This window comes from Rhineura floridana, chromosome 1 (assembly GCF_030035675.1).
Source record: "Rhineura floridana isolate rRhiFlo1 chromosome 1, rRhiFlo1.hap2, whole genome shotgun sequence".
Classification (NCBI taxonomy): domain Eukaryota; kingdom Metazoa; phylum Chordata; class Lepidosauria; order Squamata; family Rhineuridae; genus Rhineura; species Rhineura floridana.
This window is the reverse complement of record NC_084480.1, coordinates 96,728,656-96,750,247: the sequence shown is the minus strand read 5'-3', so window position 1 is coordinate 96,750,247 and position 21,592 is coordinate 96,728,656. Positions and strand designations below refer to the sequence as shown.

General features: G+C 42.3%; 1 protein-coding gene across 5 annotated transcripts in view; it reads left to right on the top strand.

Annotated features, from left to right (window-relative positions):
* NTRK2 (neurotrophic receptor tyrosine kinase 2) overlaps nt 1–21,592 on the top strand; it is a 305,262-nt gene that overhangs the window by 249,511 nt on the left and 34,159 nt on the right. For 4 of the 5 annotated variants that reach the window (XM_061626814.1, XM_061626834.1, XM_061626806.1 and 1 more), the window contains exons 15-16: nt 10,811–10,983; nt 21,002–21,236. In XM_061626814.1, coding sequence (XP_061482798.1) covers nt 10,811–10,983; nt 21,002–21,236 — 408 coding nt within the window. Of the gene's footprint in view, nt 1–10,810; nt 10,984–12,464; nt 12,528–21,001; nt 21,237–21,592 lie in introns of those variants that run through there. The other variant, XM_061626842.1, reaches the window with a different exon arrangement.

Sequence of the window (21,592 nt, the reverse complement as noted above, 5' to 3'; positions counted from 1 at the left end):
TCCCATCAGCTCAGGCCAGCAAGATCAATGATTGGGGATGATGGAAGTTGTAGTTCAATAATACCTGGAGGACCACAGGATCTCCACCATTGCTCTTGAATGTAAGTCTACCAGCAATTGAAAATAAGGAGATTTCTGGTGAAATATGAAGAATCAGGACTGCTGCGTACCCTTTGCGCAGGAAACTGTTCTTCACAATCTCACATTCTAGTTATACTTTCTTTCAGCAGGGAGGGAAAGGCAAATGTTCAAAGATGCATTCTCTCTTGCTTAACGTGGTCCAGAGTTGAGCCCTAGTATTGCAAACATGTTCTATACCTGAGCCGTGGCTTAAAATTTGCACCTCCTGAACTAATACATAGATTGGAACATGATTATCTTGCGGATTTTGCACATCTCTGGATTTTCTAATACAATTCTTGACTCAAAAAACATTAAAATGTATAGGGTAAAATATGTTAAAAAATGTGAATTGAGATAAAATATATATTTAAGTACAACTTTTTATAAAGATTATAAAATTATCTTATTTAGTCACAAATTTATGCAGAAGAAAGACAGAACAAAAATGAATGAACACATGTGAAAATGACATGTATCTGAAATTGACTCATCTATACTCTCAGTGTACCCATATATTTATTTATTTATTTATTCAATTTATATACCACCCCATAGCCGAAGCTCTCTGGGTGGTTCACAACAAGTCACACATACCTAGTTCTTCCCTACACTCACACTTTTTCTCTTTCCTTCAGTTTCCTTCTTACAGCAAACATTCTTCACTTTCCTTCAGTGCTATAGCAATCAGATTTATCTAAGATATTTGCTTCTTTAGTTGATCTCAGACTAGAGTACTTTATTGGCCAGTTCAAATGCTGTTTAGTGGCTTCAGTTATCCATACTGTTCTCCATCGTGCATATATCTTCAATTTTTAAAATTGTATAAAAATATACCCTGCTGATATGATCCATCCACTACAAAGTGAGGGGAATGCATCATACATGTGGGGTCTATTCACACAAGTACTTAATATATGCTCTGTTAGGTATATATGTTATGGAAGAGGTTATGTTAGCTGCCTAGGCATTTCGTTTGTGGGTCCACCTGTCCTGCATGTCCAGAGAAAAGCAGTGTCATTCCAAGAATGCTGATTCTTCTTCAGGCCTTCATGATGCTTTAAAAAAAAAGTTGGTCAGCCAGGGGGAAAAACCATTGTAATTTTTCAAGAATTCCTTATTGTATGTCTTTAAGACAGTAGATATGAATTGTGAATAATGTGATGTCACTTTCTGAATTGTGAATAATGTGATATCTCTTTAAGACAATAGATATGTGACAAACCCTATTCACTTTAAAGGAGTGGTAGGTAGAGGATAACACCTGCTGGCCTCACCCTCAGTTCTGTGTGCTCAGCTGCAGAAGGTGCTAAATGGAGCCTTATGTGTTTACAAGTCAATATGTGTAGGCTAGGGATGGAATCCTCTCTTTTTTACATTTCATTTTTAAGTGTGGCCCCTGGTGGTCGTTAACAATCAGGTTCATTTTTCCTCCAATATCTTTTCATTTTTCCAATCTGATTTTTTTTATTTGCTTTGCAGAGAATTATTGATATTATAATCACTATTTATTCATGAGTCTCCACTGGTATCGATATTTATTCTGAGCTCTGTAATGATTGCTTGTTTACATTCCTTTTCAAGTGCACTGCAGAGCAGATTAATGCAGATAATCAAGTCAGTGTCTTTCCCCCTGCTGCTTACAATCAACACCTCATTCCCCCTGCTGCTTTCTGCCTGTCAGTTACAATCATCACTTCATTGACTTCAGTGAAAGATAATACACATTTGAAGAGCTCACATAGAAAGTAGATCGATAAAAGTATCACTCACACTAATGATGATTTCAAAGTTAAATCAAAGTAAAAAAAATGAATAGGAAAAAAAGAAGAATGAATCAGAAACCAGGCATGCATAGTTGCTATGTCAAAATATTGTCTACAAAAATAGAGAATATCAGAAATAATAATTAAATGGATGGCAAATCCAGTTATTACAGAAATGGAGCCCATCGCTGGTGTAGGCTGTGTGAGATTCCTGGCCCAGCATTTTTGCAGAGTTCTCAATTGCATGGAAACACCTATCTACTTAATAGTTGTATAAATGCTATATAGTCACACAGAACACACAGAAAACATGGGCAGGACCAGTGGATGCAGTCTTACTCTCCCCACTGCACCACTTTCCACATATTCAGTGAATGCAATCTGAAAGTGTGAGCAGGGCTACAGTTGAACTCTTAATACAGGAGAGCAATTACGACTTGATAGGTATAACTGAACCATGGTGGGATGACTCACATGACTGGAATACAGCAATTGAAGGATACAACTTGTTCAAGAAGAACAGAAGGAATAAAATGGGAGGTGAAGTTGCGCTATATGTTAAAAATATATATCCCTGCACAGAAATACAGGAAGATGAGCTTGGTAGCTCCACCGAGAGTATCTGGATTAAAATTAATGGGGCAAATAATAAAAGGAATGTGGTGCTTGGAGTCTACTACCGACCACCCAATCAAGGAGAATGCAAGAATGTAACCTTTGAAAAGCAAATTGCCAATGTTTTGAGGAGGCATGATGTAGTAGTAATGGGGGATTTCAATTATCCCGATATCTGTTGGGAAACAAATTCTGCCAAACACGGCCCTTCCAAGAAATTTCTGACTTGTGTTGCAGATAACTTCCTCCTACAGAAAGTGGAGGAAGCAACCAGAGGATCAGCTATCCTGGACTTGATTCTAACCAACAGAGATGATTTGGTGGATGAAGTGGCAGTTATGGGAACTCTGGGGTAAAGTGACCACACCATACTTGAATTCTCGATTTTAACAGAAGCGAAAGCTGAGAGTAGCCATACGCACACCCTGGACTTCAGGAAAGCTGATTTTAATAAACCCAGAATAATTGTAAGTACGGTTCCATGGCAAGCCACCCTAATGAGAAAAGGAGTCGAAGATGGGTGGGAGTTTCTAAAAAAGGAAATTCTAAAAGTGCAATGGCAAGCAATTCCAACAAGGAAAAAAGAGGGGAAACAACAGAAGAAGCCAATGTGGCTTCACAAAAAGCTTAGAGATGACCTGAAAACAAAAAAAGACACATACCGGAAGTGGAAAGAAGGCCAGGCCACAAAGGAAGAGTACAGGCAGGTATCACGGAATTGCAGGGATGGTGTCAGGAAGACTAAAGCTGAGAATGAGCTGAGGCTAGCAAGGGATGCTAAAAGCAACAAAAAAGCTTTCTTCAGGTATGTCCATATAAAAGACAGAGAAAAGAAATGGTGGCACAGCTACTCAATGAGGATGGCAAAATGATAACAGATGACAAAGAAAAGGCAGAAGTGCTCAATTCCTACTTTGGCTCAGTCTTCTCCCAAAAAAGGGCCTGTGACCCTCCTGGGAAACACGAAGTAGAAGGGGCAGGATTGGAGCTTGAGATTGATAGACAAATGGTCAAGGAATACCTAAATACTTTGAATGAGTTCAAATTGGCAGGGCCCGATAAACTGCATCCTAGAGTATTGAAGGAACTGGCTGAAGAACTCTCAGAACCGCTGTCTATTATCTTTGCAAAATCATGGAGGACTGGTGAAGTGCCGGATGACTGGAGGAGAGCTAATGTTGTCCCTATCTTCAAAAAGGGCAAGAAGGAGGAACCGGGGAACTACAGACCAGTCAGCCTAACATCAATCCCTGGAAAAATTCTGGAGCAGATTATAAAGCAGTCAATCTGTAAGCACCTTGAAAGCAATGCAGTGATTACTAGGAGCCAACATGGATTTATGAAGAACAAATCCTGCCAAACTAATCTCATCTCATTTTTTGATCGGATAACCTCCCTTGTAGACTGTGGGAGTGCTGTGGACATAATATATCTCGACTTCAGCAAAGCTTTTGACAAAGTGCCCCATAATATTCTGATTAGCGAGCTAGCTCAATATGGGCTGGATGGAACAACTATTAGATGGATCCACAGTTGGCTCCAGAATCGTACTCAAAGAGTGCTTATCAATGGTTCCTTCTCAAACTGGGCGGAAGTAACAAGTGGGGTCCCACAGGGCTCGGTCCTGGGCCCAGTGCTCTTTAACATTTTTATTAACGACTTGGATGAGGAGGTACAAAGCATGCTTATCAAATTTGCAGATGATACAAAGTTGGGGGGCATAGCTAATACCGTGGAAGACGGAAAGAAAATTCAAAGGGACCTTGATAGGCTGGAGCATTGGGCTGAAAACAATAGAATGAAATTCAACAGGGATAAATGCAAAGTTCTACACTTAAGAAAAAGAAACCAAATGCACAGTTATAAGATGGGGGATACTTGGCTCAGCAATACGACGTGTGAGAAGGATCTTGGAATTGTTGTTGATCACAAGCTGAATATAAGCCAACAGTGTGATGTGGCTGCAAAAAAAGGCAAATGCTATATTAGGCTGCATTAACAGAAGTATAGTTTCCAAATTGCGTGAAGTACTAGTTCCCCACTATTCAGCACTGGTTAGGTCTCATCCTGAATACTGCGTCCAGTTCTGGTCTCTGCACTTCAAGAAGGATGCAGACAAACTGGAACGGGTTCAGAGGAGGGCAACAAAGATGATCAGAGGACTGGAAACAAAGTCCTATGAGGAGAGACTGAAAGAACTGGGCATGTTTAGCCTGGAGAAGAGAAGACTGAGGGGAGATACGATAGTACTCTTCAAGTACATGAAAGGTTGTCACATAGAAGAGGGCCAGGATCTCTTCACAATCGTCCCAGAGTGCAGGACATGGAATAATGGGCTCAAGTTGCAGGAAGCCAGATTTTGACTGGATATCAGGAAAAACTTCCTAACAATTGGAGCGATACAACAATGCAACCAATTACCTAGAGAGGTAGTGGGCTCTCTGACACTGGAGGCATTCAAGAGGCAGCTGGACAGCCATCTGTTGGGAATGCTTTGATTTGGATTCCTGCATTGAGCAGGGGGTTGGACTCGATGGCCTTATAGGCCCCTTCCAACTCTACTATTCTATGATTCTATGATTCTATGCTATGGATAAGATATGACAGACCTGGAACTCTGACTTCATAGGTAATAGCTCTTGCTCAAAGTTACTTTATTGTTAACTTTATTGTTGTCACCTTGATACAGAGATAAGATGTAAGTGCACAAATAAGGCAAGAAGATTCTCTCTGTGTCATACACATGCACACACATATGCTGCAGTCCTGTGTATATTTACCTAGAAGTCAGCCCCACTGAAAACAGTGCAACTTATTTCTAAATAAACATGTATAGGATTGTGCTGGAATTCTAGAGGATATTACACACACACACACACACACACACTTTCCCACAAAAGACCAGATTCTGCAAAAATGCTTTAGTTTTCTTTGTTGAATGTACACTTTATGACTAACATGTCCATTTCAGAAGAATTATAGGCAGAAGAGAATCTGAGCGAGATGTCCCAGAAGAGTGCATCATCTCACTTAATGTTCAAGTATTGTCACTTTTTCTATTCATTCATTGGATCTTTGACATGCCTCATTGCTGGTTGCTGGGCAACCCAGAACAGTATTGTATATGCATGTTACGGACTAGCTGCTATTGCTCCCTGTGAGAAGACTAAAGCTCAAACTGCAGTGCTTTGGGGGGGGGTGGAGGCGAAGAGAGGGTGGCAAATATTCTTGTAAGAAAAGATATTCATAAAAATCTGGTTTTATTTTAGAAGAGGGACAGAGAGAGAGAGAGAGAGAGAGGAGGAGAAGCTCTGCTTTGCCTTCTTTTCTTAAAGTTGACTCAGGTTTATTTTTACTTTCACTTTGTTTGGAGAGAATTTGATTTGTGTGTGACCATTCTGGAGCCAGCTTCTGTGCAGAAAGATTTAACTGACATTTGAGTAACACACAGGCCCACTATAAGCCCTCTAAAAGCAAGCAGATGGAAGGGTCATATGCAAAATTCTTCACCCGATTTTTCTGAGACATGTCAACTTAGCTCTCAAATGTTATTAGAGGCTTCCGTAGATTAGTGGAAAAACTATACTCATCCACAAACCTTGATCTCATAGACACTACAGAAGACTGCTTAGTGTATGGAATGAGATTATTTGATGCTGGTGTTTGCTTCATTCATCTGGAAGTGGAGTTAGAGAAGGTTGCATTCACCCCCCTGCTCCAAACTATGATAAATTCTAGGGGCACAGGACTTACCCAGGTTTTGTACCTTTTGCCGCTAGAGGATTACTGACGCTTTGTAATATTTGGGTTTATTTACAAATATGCATGTTGAACATGGATTGAGGCACACCTTTGACACTCCAACAGGCACCTGAAATCCACTACTCCCACATCAGATGAGTATGGAGGCAGATGCTTACAGAGCCTAAATATCTCTGGTTCTCTCACTCTCTCCAACTGCAGTCTCCTTTTGTTTCTTTCTTACACAAAGACACCTGGATCACATCATCCCCATCAGGAGGGGGAGATGTATTCTTGTTCAGGCACATCCTGACTTTTTATGGGATACTCCAAACCCCTAGCAAACAGCGGTGGGGCTGAATGGAGTAGCATAGCCACAGCCACATCTACAGCCTCGCTGCTCACATTGGTCAGGCAGAAGGTTGGGGGGGGTCAGAAAAAGCCCACTTCACTGTGCTACCTCCCAGGCTGACACAGCACAATGACCCTGATCCTATGCTGATATTGCTCCCTCTCCACTTAAATGCCTCACTTTCTAGTTTTCTGCTGGCTGTCACTTGTGGGGGATACTGCCAGCAGTAGCTTCCACTTACCTACTATCTGGGTGAATGCACTGGGGCATTCCTTGCCAGTGGGCCTCCCTCACCACCAAAGGCTAGCAGATTCAGGCAGGGCTGGGCAGAGGGACATCTCCCTTTCATCCAAACCCCCTCTAGTGTGGAAGACCAGGAGTTTGGGTTGCTCTGTTAGACAGTAATTTCCCTAACCAAATAAAGGCACTTGGTCTTTTTCAGGACTATTAAAGCAGCTGCCAACATCCTGGCTCCATTAACTCTCCAGCCTCCTTAATCTTACCATTCTAAGAATCCACACCGGTGGTAGCATGGAGGCTGAATTGTAGTCTTCTGTATAACAACTTACTCGTTTATTTATTAAGTGTTTTTAATCCTGCCTTTTCACTCTTGAAGCACTTAAGGCTACTAACAACAGGGTGGAGCAAATCAATAAACGTAAAAGCAACAGATTAAAAAAGAGAGAGAGAGAACTTGTTATCAATAGAGTTGATAAGAGTTTTGAACACAACAGTGTGGGTTTTGTCTTCACTGCGGGATGTTCCTGTGATGGTTTTGGGATTGTTTCTGTAAGGTTGGTGCAGGAAAGACTTCAAGAAAGAAATGGCCCTAGAGAAGGGATTAAAAGAAGGCAGCTTAATGAAAAGGAGACACCGGCTTTTATCGTTCAGTACAGCAACAAAGAACACCCATATGGGATATTGGCTTTCTGGCAGCTTTGACCCGATCTTCATGCATGCATTTGAATAGCAGAAGAGATCCTGCACATCCATGCCTGTATGCTCTTTTCTAATGATCGCATATAGATGAGAGGCGGAGCCTGCCACCGAGATGCTTCTTCCCACTCTTCATCATGCACATTCATTATCCCTGAACTGAATGACTGAGAAAGGCTGTGGCTGGGATGAGAAAAAGAGACAAAGGGGGACAAACAGAGTTTTGATGAGGGGCAGAGGAGGCTGGTACATTAAGGGCTAATGGTGCAATGTCACACCAAGATCAGTCTGTCCTCAGCTATGGGTGGAAAGATCTGTCCATTTTGGTTCTCTCAGTTTCTCATTTTTCCTGTTTTAAATTCAGTTCTGCAACAGTTTGCTTTTTTTAAAAAAAATCCTCATGAAAATTCTTCAGCTTTTTAGTGAGAATTTCTCCTACTAGGCCAGCTCCAGACACTCTTGGATGAGACCGATTATCTGGATCCATTTCAGTCGGGTTTCAGGCCTGGTTTTGGCACGGAAATGGCCTTGGTCGCCGTGTATTATGACCTCTGTCGGGACAAGGACAGGGGGAGTGTGACTCTGTTGATTCTCCTTGATCTCTCAGCAGCTTTCGATACCATCGACCATGGTATCCTTCTGAGACAACTGGCTGAGTTGGGAGTGGGAGGGACTTCATGGCAGTGGTTCTTCTCCTACTTGGCGGGTCAGCTCCAGAAGGTGGTGTTTGGGGAGCATTGCCCAGCACCCTGGACTCTCCAGTATGGGGTTCCACAGGGGTCAGTTCTGTCCCCCATGCTGTTCAACATCTACATGAAACCGTTGGGTGCGGTCATCCGAAGCTTTGGAGTGCGCTACCATCAGTATGCTGATGACACGCAGCTCTATTTCTCCTTTTCATCTTCTTCAGGTGAGGCTATCAATGTGCTGAACCAGTGTCTGGCTGCGACAATGGACTGGATGAGGGCTAATAAACTGAGGCTCAATCCAGACAAGACTGAGATGCTGCTAGTGGGTGGTTCTCCTGACCGGATGGTGGATGTTCAACCTGTCCTGGATGGGGTTGCACTCCCCCTGAAGGAGCAGGTTCATAGTTTAGGGGTTCTCTTAGAACCATCTCTGTCACTTGAGGCACAGGTAGCCTCGGTGGCACGGAGTGCCTTCTACCATCTTCGGTTGGTGGCCCAGCTATGTCTCTATCTGGACAGGGATAACCTGGCTTCAGTTGTCCATGCTCTGGTAACCTCCAAGTTAGATTACTGCAATGCACTCTATGTGGGGCTGCCTTTGAAGACGGTTCAGAAGCTGCAGCTTGTGCAAAATGCAGCGGCCAGATTGGTAACAGGGACTAGACGGTCCGAACATATAAAACCAATTCTGGCCCATTTGCATTGGCTGCCTGTATGTTTCTGAGCTCGATTCAAGGTGCTGGTTTTAACCTATAAAGCCTTACATGGCTTGGGACCACAATACCTGATGGAACGCCTCTCCCAACACGAACCCACCCATACACTACGGTCAACATCCAAGGCCCTCCTCCGGGTGCCTACTCGGAGGGAAGGTGGGAGTCTGGCAACAAGGGAGGGCCTTCTCAGTGGTGGCCCCCAAATTATGGAATGAACTCTCTGACGAGGTCTGTCTGGTGCCAACATTGTTATCTTTTCAGTGCCAGGTCAAGACTTTCCTCTTCTCCCAGGCATTTTAGCATCTGTTTTTAAATTGTTTTTTTTTAAATGTGTTTTTAAATTTGTGTATTTGTTTTTAATGTTTTTAATTGTTGTGAACCGCCCAGAGAGCTTTGGCCATGGGGCAGTATACAAATGTAATAAATAATAATAATAAATAATAATAATAAATAAATAATAATAAACACATTTTTGTATGCAGTTTTGATTAACGTACACATTTCTGCAAGCTGTTTCTCCTAATATAATGCATTTTTGTGTTAGTTTCACTAATGCATTAATTTTTGTGACTCTTGCTTCATTGGAGAACTGCATTGCAAAATTTGGATACCTGCATGTTTTTAAGAATAACTGTGTTTCAGTTCTCATATTGCTTCAGAAAGTGCAAATTTGATAAATATGTCTTTAAATGTGAACTGAATCAAATATCTCCCCCAACTCCTACCCTCAGCCAGGCATTCTCACTTTCTTACCTTTCTGCCTTCTTAATACAACCAATCCAAAGGGGGAGAGGTAGTACTGGCTACCAGCTTCTTCCTTGCTGTCAGCTTCCTCCTCTTTAGTCTGAGTGTTGCCTTTGTAGAACTCAGCAGGTAGGGGAAAGGGGATAAAACTTGAATTAGTTGACTTTGCCTGTCATTGGTTCTGGCTGCAACTACTGTTGTTCTTCCTGCCTTCTGCCCTATCAGTCCCAATGAGCATCGGCCACCATTGATTAAGAGCGTTTCTACTATTCCAAGAGAACTGGATTGAGGACAAAAGGATGTTACAAAGATGTTCTGGTAGCAATAATCCTCAGACATCAACAACCTATCTGGGCTTAGAGATATGTGCATTTGGCTGTTTTGATGGATAGTGTATAGTTACCACAGCAACAGCTCCATCATAAAAAACAGCTGCTCCTTAGAGATGAAAAACATGCGTTCACTACACCATCTTCCCTGACTAAAAGTGTCAGGATTTGGGAGTTCTTCTTCTTCTTCTTCTTCTTCTTCTTCTTCTTCTTCTTCTTCTTCTTCTTCTTCTTCTTCTTCTTCTTCTTCTTCTTCTTCTTCTCCCATATGCACACACACACACACACACACACCTGAATCCCAACCCCACCACAAAATTGTATGATAATTTCTTTTTCAGTTGTTTGAAAAGTGTGAGTTTTCAAAACACTAGGGCTGTTTTACTGCACAAATCTGGCACACATATATGGTTTGTGGCACAGCTGTCTCTTGCAGAATATTTCCATTTGGCAACGCAAATTATGCCTAGAGGGTTGATATTTGGGTGTGATGTTTCTGAGGATGAAAAGTCACCGTGCTACTGAATGCAACAGAAATTAACAATAGAAAAAATGGTGCTCAGGATGATACATTCTTCTTCCAAATGAAAGACAACTTGGCACCATGTAAGAGAAGGTACTTGGTGACTTAGGATCTCTTTATGATGGCAGAAATTGAAGCAGTAAATGCAACAGCACACATAATTTCTATAGACTAACGCCCTCCAACTGCACGATTCTTCCCAAAACAAAAAAGTCGTTGCCAAGTTTCTGAAAATGCATGACATATTTCTCTTCATTTTGTTTGACTCTTTCCTTGTAGACGCTGAAAGATGCTAGTGATAATGCCCGCAAAGATTTCCACCGGGAGGCGGAACTACTAACTAACTTACAGCATGAGCACATTGTGAAGTTTTATGGAGTATGTGTGGAAGGGGATCCTCTCATCATGGTCTTTGAATACATGAAGCATGGCGATCTCAACAAATTCCTCAGGTAAACTCACAAAGAAATTTCTGCTAATTATGTACAATGGTAGGAATAATTTCGAAAGAGGTAATGCTGCGTTAAGTCTGTTGCAGCAAAAACAATAGCATCTTAAAGACTTAGGCTGCAATCTAGTATATGTCTACTCATTGGATTCAATGAGACTTACGCCCTGGTAAGTGTGTATTGGATTGCAGCCTAATACATGTATCATAGCTTATGCTTTTGGAGACTCGAGTCCATCAGATGCCCAACAGTGTTGATGAATTATGGGAATGTAGCCTGGATACTTCAGTGCTTGCAGTTTCAATGCGTTTTAATTTTGTTTGTTATTCTCTGTCACCTTAAGTCATTATTTCAGTGGGTCTACTCTGAGTACCACACATACAATCCTTGGGCTGCAGTCCTATACATTCTGTCCTGGGAGTAAGTCCCATTTAAGTCAATGAGGCTTCCTTGTAAGTAGATATTATAAAACTGTATAGTTAGATCAGGCCATGGTTGGGAGAAGCTTCCAGTGCACAAGAGATAGGATTTAGACCAGGAATGGGAAATCTGTGGCCCTTCAGGTGTTGTTGGACTCCAACTCGCATCAGCCTTAGCCAGCATAACCAGTGGGCCAGGGATGACGGGAGTTGTAAATCACAGATTTGGACCCTAAGCAAGCAGGCATTTATTTGGGTTTTGGCTCTGGGTGTGGGAGTTGCATTTATTTTCAAAGAACCACACAGAGAAATGTGCATCCCACTTAAAACTGGAACTGTGAAATCACATTGAGATGCTTCATAGGAAGTGATACATAAATGAAATAAATAATAAAAATAAATAATGATACCGTGCTGAATTAATCTATCCAACTGCGATTCAATTGCTACTCTAAATCTTGGTTGGGCAAATTCAATTTAGTATCATAGTTTACTGTCTTCATTAGAATCCATAAGGAAAACTACATTTTCTCTTTATTTGAAAAAGCATGAATTTGGGGCCTTGTTGCCCTAATGTTGCAGCCTACACTCGTTAGAAGTCAAAGATAATTCTGCAAATTGTGGGAACAGGAAGAAGTATGGAAAAACTGATGCCAAACATATCCAGTTAACCTTAGGGATGTAGGTGTCAAGTGCTGTGAGACATCATAGGAATTCAGATATATGAAAACATATCATCAAAAGGAGGCACCTTCTCAACATCTGACAGACTATCCTCAAATCCCATAATCCAAAACTATGCAGCCTGAGTTCATAGGATCATCTGTGAGTGTATTGCATGGGCCATGTGATTTGGCACAATAGTTTAAGTCTGACTCCAGGTGATGCCTCATGGATGCCAAAGGTTATTTTGGAATTAGGTCTTCAGTTTGGAAGGAAATTTAACTTTCCACACTTCACAATACTGGCACACTACTTTTTCCTCAAACCTACCATATTCTATCAGAATTTTTAGCCAGTTTTGAAGAACACTGGGCTAATACCTTGTTTCTTCTTTACTTCCAGAAAGGTGGCTTTAAGGAAAGGGGAAGGTGCATAGCTCAGTGCTTTGCATGCAGAAGATCCAAGGTTCAATCCCTGGCATCTCCAGGTAGGGCTGGGCAAAGTTCTCTGCCTGAAACCCTGGAGAACTGCAGGTAGTCAGTGTAGACAATATTAAGCTATATGGACCATAGGTCTGACTCAGTATAAGGCTGTGGGCACACTAGTTGCATCAAAATTAGCGAGGCTGGTTTTTCTGGCTGGGTTTTGAAGAGACTGTGCCCTCGGCTGGACTCATCTCCCTTCCCCACCACTGACTTCAGATCTTTCTGGACCACCTACAGTAAAGTGTTGGGCCGTTCCCTCTCTCTGCTTGAGCCTACAGCAAAGTGTTTGCATTGGCCACACCTAGAGTGGCAACGGGTTGACCTACCAATCAGCTGTGAAATCTGTCTGAAGCTGAATTAAAACACATACACTCATATACACACAAGCTGATCTGACCAGGTTTTAGAGTAAAAAGGTGAGGACTTTGATTAGCATCGTGTGCCCCCATTTTCAGAAAACAGAAGTGGAGACGCACTAGACCTGTGTAACAGTAAGTATGTCTCTACCCTTAGGCAGTTTCCTGTGTTCCAATGAAAGCCACAATGATTACGCTTTCCCTGCTGCTACATCATGGCCAGTGGCAGCCAGGTCTGGCATTAGCGGAGGACCCAGGAGCACTGAAGGACCCAAAGCTCAAGTCTGACCCTACCACATTGACTGCCCTCCTCCCTGACAGGCCTCTGGTGATATTGGATGCATTCCACACTGGCTGCTGCACTGGCCACTGACTCACCAAGTAACCTTGCTGCCTTCCTCTCTGCCTTCCAGACCCCTGGACAGGATGCTTTGGGTGGGCAGCTTGGGTAATGGCACTTTTAATGGGAGCAGAAGGCAAATTCGGCTCCCATGCATGGTGGCCGCTTGCCTGTCTGCCATCCAATGACCCAAGATGCAATGCCTGCTCAGGGCATTGCATGTTGGCTAATTTGATGTTGGGCAGCCATTACTCATAGGAGCAGAGCAGCTCCCATTCAAAACCACTGTTATTATACTGCCCATCCACTCGCCTGTCCAATGTGTCTTGACTGGTGGGGAGGAGAGCACCCAGGTCGGCTGGGGAGTCCTTCCTTCCTGTAATAGTTTTGGCCAGTTCTTGGCTAATGCAAAGTGCATGGCAGGAGGCAGCTTTTCCTACTCAGTTTCTCAAGTGTTTGTGGAGAAAGTACTGAAAGGACAACTTCAACATCGAAAACAATCCTTTTAAAAAGCCACTATTAAGGAAAGATTTCAAGAGTAGGAGGTCAAATAAAATGTAGGAACTTTATATGTGAGGCTAAGCAGACATAGAGTACATGATTAATACTGTGGCTTACTTGGAGAAGTGTGTTGAAAAGGGCCGGGTTCATCATGCCTGTCCAAATGTCCTAACATGGCCCTATTCAGTATTGTTGACACCGACTCATCATGATTATGATATAGCTTACTGAGAAGGATTATTAGCACCAACTTTTATAGCTAATCAGCATTTTAATGTTTTTTTTCTAATTTATCTCTTACTATAGAAAAAATACAGAGATCTGTAAGATTTCATTAAATTGTAGAAAAACTATTATGTTTTCTTAGTACATCCATGTTCAGCTATAAAAATATTTGATAGTAGGAAGAAGTTAATGGACAGCATCTTGATAAGTGATAATTAGCAGAACAGTGCAAACCTAGACATTTCTGCTAAGACACAAATCCCATTAAGTTCCACGGGTCTTACTCCCAGGTTTGATGGTCAAGGATTGCAGCTGAAGAGAGATGAAACATGGAAAAAGTTACTACTGACATTGTAAATGTGCCCCTGGTTGCTTGAACAACTCAACAGGAATGGTTTCATTTTAAGTGAACTTTTGTTGACAGTGACTCGAGTAATAATAGCAAAGGCACAGTTCCCATTGTGGTGGCAGTGGGAGAAGACTCGGTAGCCATATTCCCTAAAGACCATACATCAACAGTTAAATGTAGCTTTAGTGCCATTCTTCATTTCAGATGGAGAAATCATTTCCACTAGTCTTAGGCACAGAATCTTGGAAACAGGGCTTGTATGTTAAAATGTTTTATTCAGAATTGTTGTTGTGATGTACCTTCAAGTCGAAGTTGACATACGGTGACCCTATGAATCAGTGACCTCCAATAGCATCTGTCATGAACCACCCTGTTCAGATATTGTAAGTTCAGGTCTGTGGCTTCCTTTATGGAATCAATCCATCTCTTGTTTGGCCTTCCTCTTTTTCTACTCCCTTCTGTTTTCCCCAGCATTATTGTCTTTTCTAGTGAATCATGTCTTCTCATTATGTGCCCCAAGTATGATAACCTCAGTTTCATCATTTCAGCTAGTGTTAGTTCTGGTTTAATTTGTTCTAACACCCAATTATTTGTCTTTTTTGCAGTTCATGGTATGCACAAAGCTGTCCTCCAACACCACATTTCAAATGAGTTGATTTTTCTTTTATCCGCTTTTTTCACTGTCCAAGTTTCACATCCATACATAGAGATTGGAAACACCATGGTCTGAATGATCCTGACTTTAGTGTTCAGTGATACATCTTTACATTTGAGGACATTTTCTAGTTCTCTCACAGCTGCCCTCCCCAGTCCTAGCCTTCTTCTGATTTCTTGACTATTCTCTCCATTTTGGTTAATGACTGTGCTGAGGTATTGATAATCCTTGACAAGTTCAATGTCCTCATTGTCAACTTTAAAGTTACATAAATCTTCTGTTGTCATTCCTTTAGTCTTTTTGACATTCAGCTGTAGTCCTGCTTTTGTGGTTTCCTTTTTAACTTTTATCACAGATTCATTGAAATTCATGATCTCACAGTGCAATCCTAACCATGTCTATTCAGATGTAAGCTCTGTTGAATTCAATTCGGCTTACTCCCAGGAGAGTGGGGTTAGGATTGCAGCCTAAATTAGTCATGCCCATTAATGTCCTTAATTTCAACTTGCCTGTCACAAACAACCTTCATTGTCTGTACAGATGGTTATGTGTTTGCATTCATGTACTCCCAATATATATGTATTAGAGTCAGAGTGCAGTCAATCACCATTCAGAAATTTCAGAGGCTAAAACCTGAAGGACTCTGATGCATGTCTGTCCACACTAGCAACATTTTGAAAGGGATCTAGTGGATCTATCTCATCCTCCTGGCTTGACACTCTAACCTTTAAATCAGGGGTGAGGAACTTTTTTGGCTCCATGGGCCAGATCCTTATCTGTCTGGTGGGTCAAATTTGGGGGCCACTCACCTATCAATCATATGATATCATCAGATCACATGAAAGGGAGGAGACTTACAAAAGCCTTTTCCAAGTCTCCCCATGCTTTCCTTTTATGTCCTTTGAGATTGGGGACTTAAAAGGGGGAGGGGGAGAGACTTGCGGAAGCCTCTTCCAAGTCAGAGACTTAAAAAGAAAGCACAGGGAGACTTGGAAAGGGCTATAAGACAGCTCCCGTGCTCCTGTTTGAGCAAACAGGAGCTCAGGAGCTGTCTTAAAGCCTTTGCAAAAGCCTCTTTCAAGTAGCTTGCATGTGCGAGCTGCTTCAAAGGGTGCTTTTGAACAGGGCTTTAATCCTCGCTCATGAGCGGGGATTAAATACTACTGTCTTGGCTGCGTGATCTTGTTCCTTTTCAGGAACAGGATTGCCCTGCCAATGCAGGATTAAACCCTGTCCTCCCACCCATCAGCTGATGTCACTAGTGACATCAGCTGATGGATGGACAAGCATGGTTTGGGGGAAATGGCCTTGGTGGCCAGATGGAACCCTCTGAAGGTCCATGACTAGCCCAGAGGCTGGAGCTTCCCCACTCCTGCTTTATATCTTAGCATGAGGAATATAGTATGAGGAAAGGTTGAAGGAACTTGGCATGTTCAGTCTGGTGAAGAGAAGGCTGAGGGTTGACATGATTGCACTCTTTAAGTACCTGAAGGGCTGTCACATAGAGGAGGGTACAGATTTGTTTTCTGCTGTCCCAGAGGGTAGAACTAGGTCTAATGGTTTTAAGTTGCAGGAGCGTAGATTCAGATTGGACATTAGAAGGAACTTCTTGACAGTAAGGGCAGTTCGGCAATGGAACCGACTGCCTAGGGAGGTGGTGGGATCACCTTCGCTGGATGTCTTCAAGCAGAGGCTGGACAGCTATCTGCGGGAGATGCTCTAGCTGTGGATTTCCTGCTGTGAGCAGGGGGTTGGACTCGATGGCCTACAAGGCCCCTTCCAACTCTAAGATTCTATGATTCTATTATTCTGTGTTGCATGATAGAGGGTAAAGAGGTGTGGTTTGATGAGAAAGAAAGAAGGGGCTCACTATTACCCTGTGCCCGAGGGCCCTCAGAACCTGGTGCTGACCCTGTGCTGTATGATATGTTATTACTAATCATCAATCACATCTAAGTACACTTTGTGCTACATGTAGGGACTGTTTCATTTAGTGAACGTACATAAGTTGAGTGGCAGAACTTGCTGCTGTGTTTCTGTTTCCACCCCTTTGTGTGTCCATTGTACACACAACTGACATCTAATGAGTGCTTCTGTCCTTGGTCAGTCCTCCTTGATGTGAGATACCATTAGTATATCCATACACTTGCTCTCCTCCACTGCTTTGTATTGGAGCGAGGTAGGATGCCACAATTGCAGTCACTGGGAACAGGCAGTCTGGTGTTGAATCGTGCAGCCATTTCATCCAAAAAAACAGCAAATCCTGTTTCCACAGAGAGGATACCTTATTGACAGCCTGGTCTGACACATGCTTACTTGGAAGTAAAATTCCATGGTGGGTTTTACTCCCAAATAAATGTGCACTGCAGTCTTAGAGAGACATCCATGCTATTTATAGACAGATGCTGCTTAGGAGATGTGTTGTGCATGAGCAGAAAGGGGCAGCCTCCCACAATTGAATGCGCACATTAAAAAATAATAATAATGGCACCCACTTAATAGCGTTGGAAGCATTCATTCATTTAGATTTTCTGGTGCTGTGTGGTATTCTGTCTCTTGCTCTTTGATTTGGGATTATACTACAGCAAAACATGATCTTTCTTTTGTGTTCTCTCTCTGTCTCTTCAATTATTAGTTATTTCTCTCAGTTAGAATGCTGAATTACTCAGTACAAATATGCTCTTAAACCTGTGCTTGAATCTGGCATTCTTCTGCCATTTGACACAAGCTTGATGAAAGAGTGCATGCTAATCATGATGTGAAGGAACATTTATTCCTTGCCCTGCAGCGCCCCCCAAGGCCACCAAGAAAAAGTAAACTCTCATAGCTTCAGCCTCCCCCCCCCCCCGCCAATGTGTCCTTCACAGTTCTGGCTTCCTGTGGTTCAGATTTCAGGCCAGGATCTGAAGGTCAGGAAGCCTTCCTGTGCTACGGGGAACATAAGGATACACCAGGGTAATGGAATAAAATGTTACTGCCATGCACAGCTGTGTTCTAAAATGAAAAATAAGAGCCAGTGATTTTAAAAAATCGGGTTTAGTTGGAAATAATTCTCATAGATATTCATCAAATATTAGGATATTATTGACAGAGACTAAGTACGCAAGATATATGCAGTGACTGCAGAAGCAGTGCCACTTCACAGTTTGTGTTTCTGTCAGTGTCACAAGCTGACCCTGGTTGTCCCAATGGCACAATAAAATGGGGTAGTGCCATTTCTCCAGGAACATGCACCATTTCCAGAAGCATGCAGCATGACTGCATAAAACTGGAATGGGTAGAGATGGATAATAGGAAGGAGACATAACAGGAATGTCTGAAATGTGCTCCCTTAAAAGCACTATCTGTGCCACCTTCTATGTCTACAGAACCTTGCATGCTTAAAATTTGGTAGTAAGGTATTCAAAAGAGGAGTGTATCTGATTTGCAGTGTGATCATAAAGGCTGTAGAGGTTCACATGAAATGCCACTGTAGTTAATATGGCACATTCCAGTCTGTGTATCACTGCAGCTACACACATCTTTGGAATTTACATGCCCAACAATACACTCTTGTACATCCTCGTGTGGGAGCCACTTGAAAAACATGTATCTGGGGGCTTTGCACCCATGGTAAGCCAGTCTTGCATTTCCGCCACCCTGCCCAAGGACTCAGCTCTGTGCAATTGCTCCTCAAAATCTCCACGTTTTATTTTTCAAAGTGAGATTTTAACTTTTTTAAAAAGTATGAAACTCCTATGATTTTGGAGGAAATCTTTGAAACATGAAGGAAGCATCTGCTTTACAGCTCTGTAATTAGAAGTGATATTGGCAAAACTTCCAGTGGGAAGTGATGGGACCTCACCACAAGTACCTTCAAATCCCATCCTTTGGATTTCAGAATTTGCCTTTATTGAGCAGCAATATGCTGCAATTTTCTTTCTTTTTCTTTTCCTCTCTCTTTTTCACCCTCTTCCTTATTTTTTTATTTTATTTTGTTTTTTAAAATCCATTACATTCTAGAGACACAAAATACAGAAACAGAAGTGAATGTGTGCAAATTTGCTTAATCAGAAGTCTTCATTCCAATTGCTACATCTGAACTTTCTGGTCTGTGTTTTGAGCATTTATGACAGATTTATAGACTATCCCCCCCCCAATATATATCAGTGTATATTCTGAAGGCTGACATTTGCCATTAAGTCAAATTCCACAAGGCCAAAGTGAGGACAGCCTAGGATGGATACATTCCACCCTAATCTTTCTTTGTAACCTTTGTCTCAGGTCCTGTGATTTAGCGGGAAAGAAGAGAAGCCAGGTTATCTAGCACATCCCTCCCAGACTCTCACTAATGCAATAACTGTTTTGCAAGACAGTAGCTCAAGCGTTAGTAATAAACTGGCATAGAGCTCCACCATCTGAGCTTGCTCATCATCCCCTGTGGACGGAGGAAGCGGGCAATGCTGGTGTACAGTGTGGTGCCGCAACACACACGGGAGGGCCAGGGAGAGGTCGCATCCCAGCGTGCGCCCCACCAGCAGCCAGCTCCGGCCGCCCAAACTGACGCTGTCCAGCACCGAGCCACCTTTCACCATCTCTAGGCTGTACCCAGAGGAGCCCTCCTCTGAGGGGCATCCTCCCCACAGTGGCTCCTGGTACCGTGGAAGGTCAAGCTGGCAAGGGCCCGGAGCAGGGCCTCGTGGGGGCTTTGGAGCCGCCCCCTTGACTTCTTCCCCTACAGTTGGAGGCGGAGGTGGTAGAGTCGGCTTCTTGAAATCCTCCATCACCTTGTTCTCCTTCGTAGGATCCGCCATCTTACCACTTCCATGTCTCAACATCCTCCCGTGGAAACCGCTTCCCTGATACTTTGGTTCCGGGAAGGGAGCCAATGTGTTGAAGGACTCGGCTTCGCTCAGGCCCTAACAGGGATCAAAAAGTCCATCTCCTCCTGCAAATCACCCACAGAGTCGTTACTCTTCCTGGGAGAGTCTCTTAAGTAATCTGAACTGGCATAGCACCATCATGTTTGCCAATGATATAAAATCATTTTGTTAGTGGTGATATCATGGAGACTGTTCCATGGCTTGCAATGAGGATTATGTCCTGATTATGAGCAGCAGACTATTTTACCTTAAAGAATGTTTGTGTTTCAAAGTCACTGTCTAGGACTAATAGAAGAACAACCTCTCCTGATTGCACCCTTTGTGCTGGAATATATGCAGTTATTCATGCCCTGTGTCCTGTAGCTGGCAGAGATGGCAGGCATTGATAGATTCAGACAAAAAGGCATGGAATGAACAAAACAGACAATTCATATGCTTTAATTTGTTACCTGTTAATAACACAAGAAGCATCATTCTTATTTAGTCTTCTTCAGTTTTTAGAAGTCAGTTTTCACAGCTTAAATGGCATACTCACTACAGAGCTTCAGAAAGCAGTATTGATCATTGATAACAATAGTTACATATTATGGTCTGTATTCAGCTAAGTCCTACTCAGAGTAGACCAATGGAAATTAATGAATCTAAGTTAGTCATGTCCATTAACATCAGTGGGTCTATTCTGAGTAGGACTAGCACTGAATACCACCCTATGGTTATAGTCACCTTTCCTCCAAGGAGCCCATGGCTGTATATGTGGTCTGCTGTCCAGGCACTGATTAGAGCCAGAGCTGCTTAGCTGTAGACTAAGTCTTGGCCAATTAACAAGAGTGAGGATAAGCAAATTGTTTTCATTTGTAGAGACATATTCTGTTAATCTTGATGTTTTCATAACCTTGATGTTTTTATACTACTGCTCTGCATCATACAACTGGAATTCTTAATCTGGAAAAGGACTGTGGATAGAGAAGACATGAACTCAGAAATATATTCCAAGCACTCCCCATGCTCTATAGAGCAAACATGCATTCAAGAGATTGGGGTGATTGGATCTACATCTTGCATATGGATCATTATGTGTTAGCGTGCCATGTTATAAAAATAAGTTTAATTTACAGGAAACGTATGAACTGGATCCGTTTACACTCTCATTCATGTGTTCAATGCAGGGCGCATGGACCTGATGCAGCTCTGATGGCTGAAGGTAGTCATCTAGCTGAGCTAACCCAGTCACAGATGTTGCATATTGCCCAGCAGATTGCAGCTGGTATGGTTTACTTGGCATCACAGCACTTTGTGCATCGTGACCTCGCCACTCGGAATTGCCTAGTTGGTGAAAACCTTCTGGTGAAGATTGGAGATTTTGGAATGTCAAGAGATGTATATAGTACAGATTACTACAGGGTAAGAAAATTGGTGCTTTTAATACCATTGACTTCAGTCTGTCATTTTGTTGCAGCTGTTGATACCTGTTGTTGTGCTGTTATTTTTAAGGATTGTGTCATTTCATGGATTCTTTTTATCTGAATTATTGTTGTTGTAAACTGACCTGTTGTTTGTGCAGAGGGTGATACATGAATCATCTAAATAAATAAATTGTGTAACACAGTTTTGTTTCCTTTATGAATCTACAAAGTAGATACAATATTAGTATTGCTGAGTTTAAAGTATCAAAGATGAATACTTTAGGAAATATATCCTGCTGAGTGCTCCAGTGGTTATGGTATTTGGCTTTTATCGGGAAGATCAGGATTAAAATC